The sequence below is a fragment of the Alexandromys fortis genome, unplaced genomic scaffold (assembly GCF_014885135.2).
Source record: "Alexandromys fortis isolate MF-2015 unplaced genomic scaffold, M_Fortis_MF-2015_v1.1 scaffold_28, whole genome shotgun sequence".
In the NCBI taxonomy this organism is placed as follows: Eukaryota; Metazoa; Chordata; class Mammalia; order Rodentia; family Cricetidae; genus Alexandromys; species Alexandromys fortis.
In genome coordinates, this window is record NW_026067901.1 from 13,860,965 (window position 1) to 13,870,317 (window position 9,353).

The 9,353-nt window shown below is 54.8% G+C and overlaps 1 protein-coding gene across 1 annotated transcript; it reads left to right on the plus strand.

Moving 5' to 3' along the window:
* The first annotated feature begins 446 nt into the window (after positions 1 to 446).
* Pnpla5 (patatin like phospholipase domain containing 5) lies at positions 447 to 9,353 on the plus strand. The gene is made up of 9 exons (XM_050127806.1): positions 447 to 642; positions 933 to 1,165; positions 2,804 to 2,869; positions 3,121 to 3,330; positions 4,605 to 4,665; positions 5,463 to 5,648; positions 6,684 to 6,810; positions 8,524 to 8,640; positions 9,251 to 9,353. Exons 1-9 carry the CDS (start codon positions 450 to 452, stop codon positions 9,351 to 9,353), a joined length of 1,296 nt encoding a protein of 431 aa, XP_049983763.1. The 5' UTR covers positions 447 to 449.

The following is a 9,353-nucleotide window of genomic DNA, read 5'->3' on the forward strand; positions in this document are numbered from 1 at the left end:
TAGTAACCTGTCCCTGCCGAGCTCAGATCCCAGGTCTACAGTCTCCCCCCCTTCCCATGTCTTGCAGGCCTCTAAACCCTGGCCTCGCAGGTTGGGCCCCCGCGAGTCGGGGCTTGGCTCTTCCTGATCATGCCTCCGTTCCTTCTTTCGAAATGCACACACCCCAAGGTTAGTCAATTGCAATTTGGAGCAGGGTGAACGTGCGGACCTGGCCAGGGTTCTTACAGATCGCAATGATTCTGGGCACAACTGTGCACACCTGGAGAGGATAGTCGTGCCAGTCCCTCACTTGCTAGGGCTACAGGTGACTCAGCGGAGGGCGGGGCCACCCTGCTGCACCACCGGAGCTCCGACCCAGTCCCTGTCTGGTCCCAGTTCATTGGCGCCTGGCAAGCAATCCTTCCAGCTCCTGTGCTACATCCAGGCTGTGGTGTTCCAAGCGCCCAACTATGGACTTCCTGGAGGCAGAGGGCGGCTGGAGCCTGTCCTTCGCAGGTGCCGGTTTCTTGGGCCTCTACCACGTGGGTGCCACCCAGTGCCTGCGCCAGCGTGCACCGTGCATCCTTCAGGGCGCCCGTCGCTTCTATGGCTCCTCCTCAGGCGCGCTCAACGCCCTGAGCATCGTTTGCGGCAAGTCGGCAGGTGCTTGGGGAGGTCCAGGGACACCATAGGTGAACCTGGCAAGGTATCCCCCTTCTCCTCCTGAGGTCTTTACACCCAGCCTCTAAATCTGAGGACTGTGGTCACTTTTATCTCCAAAGATGGGTCCTGGCTTCAGATTTGGGATACTACCCCTAAGGTTGCTGACATCCAGGACAGGAGATATCATGTACTGACTGCCAGGCATCCCCGAGGAACGTGGGCTGTTGGTGGGTGAGGGTGGCCTCCGGTGGTCCCAGGTAGCTGAGACCTTAGCCCCCACCACCTTGCAGACTTCTGCTGCTCCAGTCTCCTGAGCATGGTGAAGCAGGTGGAGCGTCTGAGCCTGGGCATCTTCCACCCGGCCTACGGCCCCATTGAGCATATCAGGAAACAGCTGCAGGACACCCTACCTGAGAATTGCCACATCCTGGCCTCCCAGAGGTTGGGCATCTCCATTACCCGATGGTATGATGGCCAGAACTTCATAGTCACTCATTTTGCCACTCGAGATGAACTTATCCAGGTGAGCTGATGCTGAGTTATGACCTGAGGCCCAAGGAGAATAAGCCATCAAATAATAGTGAGCCCAGGGGTTTCTGTGGGTGATGTGTGTGTGTGTGTGTGTGTGTGTGTGTGTGTGTGTTGGGGTATGCAGCAGGAGCTGGACTGCATCCAGGACTGGTCTGAGTCCAAGGCTCTCTAGGGGATGGGGTGGAGAGGAACCCAGAGGGTCCTTGGGCCAGGTTGAGGGGAAGTCAGCTTCTGTAGCCAGGGCATCTAGGGTTGCTTATTCCAGAGGAGCCCTCCCTGTCCCGTCCACCCCCATCTTTCAAATGCTTTCTGGTTGCCAGAACAAACATTTACTGAGCATCTATTATGTGTGGGCACTGTTTGTATGTTGTGATTTTTTTGCCAGGGAGGGGGCACAAATGAAAAATCCTCGCCTTTCCCAGATTTGTATCCAATAAGCACACCTTACAGGAAAGGGCCTATGTGAAACTTGATCAGAAGAGCAAGGCAGGGAAGGAATGGAGCCTGTTCTGGTGCTGATCTGACAGGAGGGGGGTGGAGGAGTGGAAGACAGGTTTTGGGGATCAGGAAGACTGAGCAGGGCCATAGGGGAATAGCTCTGAAGGGATATGGGTTTCCGTGTGGGAGGACCTCAGCCCAGTGTGAAGCTCTGCCCACCCTTCCTATAAGGGTCTCTGTCTGCCCCTGACACCGAGGTTTGCATATACCTAGCCTCATCATAGTGCCCTGTACCAGACGCTGAGGTAGCTTGAGCCAGCTGTTGCTGGATCATAGGTGTGTGGGTCTCAGTGTGCCTGAGGGGTACCACTTGCTGTGGGCTGATGCCCAGGAAAGGACTTCAGAGGCTGTCCCAGTGTGCTCACCTGGGCAGCACATAAAGGTGCTCAGTGAGTCTCAGCCATCATCAGCCGTATCCATCTGTGGGAAGGAACCCTCAGAACTGGTACTGTGTCTGCTTTTCCTTGCGAGAGTCAGAGGAATGAAGGTCTTTTAGGGTTGTTGGCTGAGGGTCTATGTCCCCTGAACTTGGAGCCCTATGTCTGCAATATTTGCATAGTCCCGCCCCACCCTCCAGCATAGTTGACCACCCTGGAACTATCCTTGCCTGCCACACTCAGCAAGGAGAGATAAGGGATGATGCTAAGCATCCTACGACGCAGGACAGCGCTTGGTGGTCACAATGCATAGATGAAGCACTTCCCCCTCCACCCCTGCCCAGGGGCACTTCTCAGGGCTTCTGCTGGGAGATGGTGTCTCTCATGGGAAGGGAGGTCCTGACAGTCCTCCTCAGAGGAGCATCTGTTTGGATCAACTCTGAGAACAGTTTTGGGGGAGATACACAGAGGTTATTGGTAGCACCTTTATGCCAGACACAGAGTTGGTACAGATACCTTGGTTTATATATCGTGGAGCATCCCACCTGGAGTCTCCAGGCAGCTGGGGTGCCCTCCGCAGAGAGAGGAAGGTGCTGTCAAGGAGGACCGTGTTCCTCTGTTCTTCACCGGAGCTTGTGGTCGCATGGGGGGCGAGAACAGGATGAGGCTCAGCACCATCTCCTGTCTCACCTGCTAGATGCCAGAAGCACGCAGAGTGTGGAACACTGAGCGAGGACGATTGTCTTGTCTTCTAGGCTTTGGTCTGCTCCTTGTATTTCCCCTTTTATTGTGGGACAATCCCTCCGGAGTTCAGAGGGGAGGTGAGTGTGTTTGGGAGCCCCCACCCCCCACCCTGTTTTGTGTCCCATTCTGGGCTCCAGGCAGCTGGAATAAAAGTTTGTCCAGAGATGGACGGAAGAGTGAGGACACCACCCTCCCCGTGAGCACCTGCTGTGCGCCAAGCCTCCCCTAAAGAGGCTCAGCCCCTAGGTGGGAGGGGGTGGATGCGGACACCAGTCAGCGGTGAGGGTGTGGGGAAGACGATGGGATCCACTGTCTCCCTGCCCTGCAGCGCTACATTGATGGAGCCCTGAGCAACAACCTGCCCTTCTCTGATTCCCCCACCACCATCACTGTCTCTCCCTTCCACGGGACGGTGGACATCTGTCCCCAGAGCCGCTCAGGCAGTCTCTATGAGCTGACCGCCTTCAATGCCAGTTTCCAGATCTCTACCATGAACTTCTTTCAGGGGTTCATAAGCCTGTTCCCCCCCAAGCCTGAGGTAGGTCACCCTGCATGGTCCTGGCCCATGAGCCCTCCCCTCAGCTTCAGTTGTTAACCGGCCTCATTTCACACAATGGGTTTTCACACATTTCACACAGAGGTAGGTGAGTTCTGCCTCTCCTGCCTCTTCCTGGGTGAGGGCTAGAGTCCAGCTGTGACCTACGCTCAACTTAGCAGAGGCAATTATTTCCATTTCTTTTTCTAGGTTTATTATTTTTATTTGTGTGTGTGTGTGTGTGTATTTGTGCATGTGAACACAGTGCCCACAGAGGCCAGAAGAAGACATTGGACCCCTGGATCTGGAGTTACAGGCAGTTGTGAGCCATCCACCGTGGGTACTGGGACTTGAGCTATGCTCCTTCTTAAGAACAGTCAGTGTTTTTAATCGCTGAGCCATCTCTTCAATGCCTCCTTTTTTTTAATTTTTATTTTTAGACAGAGTCTTACTATGTAGCCCTAGCTGGTCTGGAATTCACAGAGATCTGCCTGTCTCTGTTCCCTGGGTGCTGGATGAAAGGTGTGTGCCACAATGCCCTCCAGTCCCGAGGAAGTTTCGTTTCTCAGAGGGCACAGGCTCAGAAAGGTTAGGTAATTTGTTCAGTCACACAGCCTGGAAGGGGCAGAGCCAAGGTTATATACTCTGTTAGTCCAGCATAGTTTTGAAAGTGAGTCTTTTGAAAGACTTTGACCAGCACACACACACACCACCCCACACACCATACACACACCACACACAACACACACAACACACTCATAGAGCGAGATTGGCTCATCAGATAAAGGCACCTACTGGGCGAGCTTGGTGACTGAGTTTGAGTCCGGGAACCAGCGTAAAGGCAGAAGGGGAGAGACGGCTCCACAGTTGTCCTCTGAGCTCCGCTTCCACTCCGTACCACGTTTCCAATGGTGGGGAAGGGGAAGGGGAAGGGATTGCCCTGGACTTGTGGGGAGTCAGGTAGAGACCCCATTGACCCTGACTCAGGACTTGTCACTCTGTCTACTAGAGGGAGGACCGCAGAGGGAGGCAGGTGCCTGAGCTCTAGGTAAGGAGTGAGCTGGCCAGTGGGAGGGGACGTCAGGAGCAGTCCTGTGGTGCTCACTCTGGGTCTCCCTGGCCAGCACTGGGTCTCTCTGGGGTTTCTGAGCCCTGCAGAGGGTCACTGGGGCAGTAGGCTGGGCTGGGGATGTGTTCATCTGCTGACATGTCTCCAGACCGTGGCTTGTTGCGAAGGAACCCCAAGCGCTGTCTTCCCTCTGTTCCATGTGTCCCAGGTAGTAGCTGACTACTGCAGACAAGGTTATCTGGATGCCCTGAGGTTCCTGGAGAGACGGGGTAGGTGACAGAGGCAGTAATGGGGTGGTGTCATGTGGACTCTGCCTCTCAGGGGTTTGAACCCTGGGACCTCAACACCTGCTCTATGTGTGGTCAAACCCCACTATTGAGACTGAAAGGTGCCTCTGGGTCCCCTTCTAGAGCCTCCAAAGACCGAGGCAGAGTGATAGAGGTGGGCTGTGGGTGACAGAGGCTCTTCCAGCAGTGAGCTAGGGCAGAGAAAGAGTTCACCTTGGCCTGAGATGGGGAGAGCAAGAAGGGAGAGCTCCTTGGGGGCAACAGCTGTGCTGGGTTGGGACCAGCTGTAGAGTGTCTGGTTGGGATGGGAAGACAGAGGTGGATGGATGCAGGAGAGCTGCACTCCAAGGGGCTGTTAGCTGGCAGGAGGTGCATGGTCCCCAGGTCTGGGAAGCATGTCTGTCACCCTGTAAAGGCAAGGGTGAGAGATGAAGCCAGGCTATGGGTTCCAGACCTATCTTCAATCCCTGCACCCTACCACAACCTGCAGCACCCCACACCAGGCCAGAGCTTCAGAGTACTGCATTTAACTCTTACAACAGAAGGGAACTGAGGCAGAGGGCCGAGACTCCCAAGGCTGATTGATATAAGCAGGACAGAATTTGATAATGGAGCTATGCCTCTGGGGCTCTAGAGCAGTCTGGACAGCAGGGCGGGGCTCCGCTGGTGTTCATCCTGCAGCCTGAGGCCTGGGCACTAAGACAGGTGGAGAGTTAGCCACCATCTCCCCTAGAGGCTGCCGCTGCACAATCTATCAGATTTTCTCCCTCCCAATCCAGGACTCACCAAGGAGCCAGTGCTGTGGTCTCTGGTGTCTAAGGAACCCCCAGCCCCCATGGAGGGACCCAGGAGTGCTGACCATGACCAGGGCCAGAAACTTCACCTGACCATCAGATGGGACGTCCCCAATGTGCTGGTCAAGGATGTGCCCGACTTTGAGCTGCTGGCACCGGAGCTGGAGGCTGGTACTGCCCTTTCTCCCAACACTTCCCTGCCCGAATGCTCACAGCTACCAAACCCCTACTAAGCGTCAAGTGTGGCTGGGGGCTTTTTCTGGAGCCTGACTACAACCTGGCACTATTTCACTGGTGGGGAAACTGAGGCTCTGAGAAGAGAAGGAACTCAGCCAGTCTTCCTGTCTGCCATTGGGGCATCGAGGCCAGGTCTGTGCCCAGGCCACAGTGAGGTACCTAGAGACAAGCACAGGCCCAAGTGGCAGATGACATACTAGAGACACTTCAAACAGGGGCTGCCAGTCAAAGATGGAAGGATGAGAGTTTGGACAGAGGGCATCATATGTGCAGAGGCCCTGGGGCTGGAGAGGCTGGGCTGGTAGGTCTCTGGGGTTACAGCATAGTGGTTGCTATAGGGGTGGCACAGCAGACATGAACTTGGGGAGAGCTGGATAGGCAGGAGGAGAGAGCTGCTGTCTTGGTTGCTTTTCTGTTGCTCTGACAAAACCCATTTCCTGTGACTGGGGATAGAAGGAGTTGGGTGTCGTCTCCTTGGCTGCAAACCTCAGACATGGTTGCTCAAACCCAAACTGCAGTCTGTGCTCCCAGCAGTCTGGAGTGGCCTCCTGGCTCATGTCATTCCTGCCCTGCTTAGTCTGGTGAACAAGGGGGTTGGAGCTGGCAAAACAGATGCTGTACTCACAGTAGCTCTGAGTCTATTACTGTGAGAAAGGCCTGGGGAGACTTGTTTATCCAAGGTAGCATGGCAGACTTCTCCTAGTAGACCTCAGGACAGGAGCCTTGCAGGCCTCGAGGCTGGCTTGGCTCTGCTTCTTCCTGGAAGAGATTCTCATTAGGCATTTCTGAACCACCACTCTGAAACTTCCGTCTCCTCCTCTGTGAGGGCCTCAGTGGGTTGAGAAGACATGCACCTGGCGACCCCTGCTGGCAGCAATGGTTCCATCAGTGTGGAGATGCTGAAGGAGGAAGCTGTCTGCAGCTCCTGGGACCCCAGGCTGACTAAGGGGGCCCCTCGTTGTCTTTCAGCACTGAGGAAGGCTTGCAAGCGGGACTTCTGGGCTCAACTTCAGTGTTCTGTGCCAGGGAGGGTTCTGACCTATCTGCTACTGCCCTGCACACTGCCTTTCGAGTATGTCTACTTCCGGAGCAGGAGGTGAGATAGCCTGGGCTGAGGGGGCAGTCTTGTGGCCAGTGTGGGTGGCTGAGTGACTCAAGCTGGCAGTCACCTGCGTTCCTTACACTATCTGCTGTGGGCTGGCCCATGGAGCGCCTGAGTAGGCTCTGCCAGAGGATTGGTAGGGAGTGGTGTGATTAGCTACACAGAACCTTGGGTAGTACCTAGACTGTTTTGTGACCTTCTGCCCTTTGCTCCGCGGTCAGAGCCTCGATGACAACACGATACCTCTGACAACTCTTCCAGCTGGTCTATCTTAGATTGGCTGTGTGGTCTAGGCCAGCTCTTTTAACCTCTCTGGGTCATGGTACTTTTCCTAAAAACAAGGCTCCTTCAGATCAGTCTGATGGCAGCTGAGCCCTTGTACTGGGCATTTGGCCTTGCTGGGTTAGCAGACCATGTTCTTCATTGTCTCATTCATCATCAAGGGCTGACCAGGGGCCGGGTGTTAGCAGGGGCAAGAGAGGCAGGCTGACCTCGATCTTACTTCTGGCCCGGTGGAGTGTACAGCTTACAGCCTTGTATGGAGAGAGCCACACTAGCCCTGAGTTAGACTGGCCTGTACTCATAACTGTTTGTCAGAGAAGGCAGGCGATGGCATCCAAGCGACAGTCTTAAGAATGGGCCACAGTCCATCAGGCAAAGAGGAAAGAAAGGCCTTCCGAGAGGATGGGGTACTGTGTGCAAAGGAAGCAGAAGGGAGTCAGGCACATCCAAGGATCCCAAGGGAAGTGTGGCTGGAGTGAACCCTGGTGTCTGTATGAGATGGGACTAGAGAGTGGCCAGGGCCAGACACACGGGGTCTGTGGTCAGGTGAGCGAACCTGATTTAGACAGAGGGGCGCTATAGGGAGATTGGCGTTTCTCTTTGAGACAGGATCTTTCTATACAATCCCAAGTGGTTTTGAACTCAAGGTTTCCTCTGCCCAGAACTCCAGCTGTGTGCTCTAATGCAAGACCCGAAGGCTCTGTTTCTAAACCGCCTTTCCCTTCAGAAAGTCTATGATGGGGAGCCCCAGTGCTCTGTATTGTACTGCCCTGAGTTAGTGACTGGGTCAGGACTGGTGGAGAGACGCTTCCTCCTGACACACTCGACTCAGGCAGAGCTGTTTACTAAAACCATGAGCTGAAATGAAAATGAAGAAATCTAGCCATTTCTACCGTGTGAAGCTGCTGGAATCGGCCCAGAACACGCCATGTTCACCCTTGGTATCCCCTATAACCCACACGCGGGGCATTTAGAGCAGAGGAAGGCACTGGCCTCTGAAAGGGACATGGATGAGTGACACGGGTCAGGAAGAGGGATGGATGGAGATGGATATGGTAAAGAACCATAGGCAGATGGTCCTCCTTTGGCAGGAGAGGAAAGCTGAGACCCAGAGAGGTTTTTTTTCTGACTCTCCAGGCCGCAGAGCAACCTCCAAGCTAGCATCACACGACCCCTCCCCCTTCTACCCCAGGCTTCTCATTGGAACTCTACAGAAGTTGACCCCAAGGTCCATCCCTCCCCTGAAAAGTTCACTTTTGACTATCCTGCTATGGATGTGATCACGGGGCCTTCCTGAGATCTTCTTGCCCAGTTTAGGCTCTGTTCCTTTCCCCCCTCTCCAGCTGTTGCCTGAAACGTAGGGACTACCCTTGATCTGGGACTGCCCCCCAGCACCCTGGGAAGCTGACCCTGTCCCTTTCACAGGCTGCTGCTGTGGTTGCCTGAAATGCCAGCTGACTTGCACTGGATGCAGGGGCTCCTGAAGAATACAGCCCTTGAGGTCTACTCCATGGCAAAGACACAGCTCCTCAGGCTGGGCAGGTGAGGCCGGGGGAGGGACTGGGGGTGTTTGTCAGGACTTAAGCATGTTGTCTACACCCCCTACCTAGCACTCAGTGCCTAGTACCCAATTCACAGAACTCAGAACCTAGCACCTACCACACAGCGTCCATCTAGCGTTCAGCACCTTATATTTAGCGCCCAACATGTATCCCATGTCCTTCTGTCCATCCACCTGGGGAGACCTGTCTATGTTCACTGCTGTGTGTACCACCCAGTGTCTGGGGGCTCTGAGCCAGTCACACTGGTCAGTCTAGGCAGTCTAGGTCTTTATCACAGCTCTGTGGTTGGTACAATTCTCACCATATCCCTCAAGGCTGGCTCTATATGGCTAGGGACTACTGGCCTGTCTTCTGACAACTTCCCTGATATATGAGACAGTGTACTCATACTCTCCTGCCCCTGTCCTCTTAGGAAAAGCCACCCTGGAGTTCTGATATTCTACTGTTTTGATTCTGCTGAGGGCTTGAGACGTTCCTCAGAGGGCTGGGGATGAAGTAACTCGCTCCCTGTAAGGGGGTTCCTGTGGTACACCTTGCCTTTACCAAACTCCAGGCCTTGAACTCACACACGCTTCCTGCTCTTTCTTTAGCCCACCTGTCACCAGCGCAGACTCTGGTCCCCTTCAGCGGGGGACAGCTGCTTCCGAGAACCGGGCCTTGAACCTCAGACTTGCTGATCGTGCACTGGGCTAG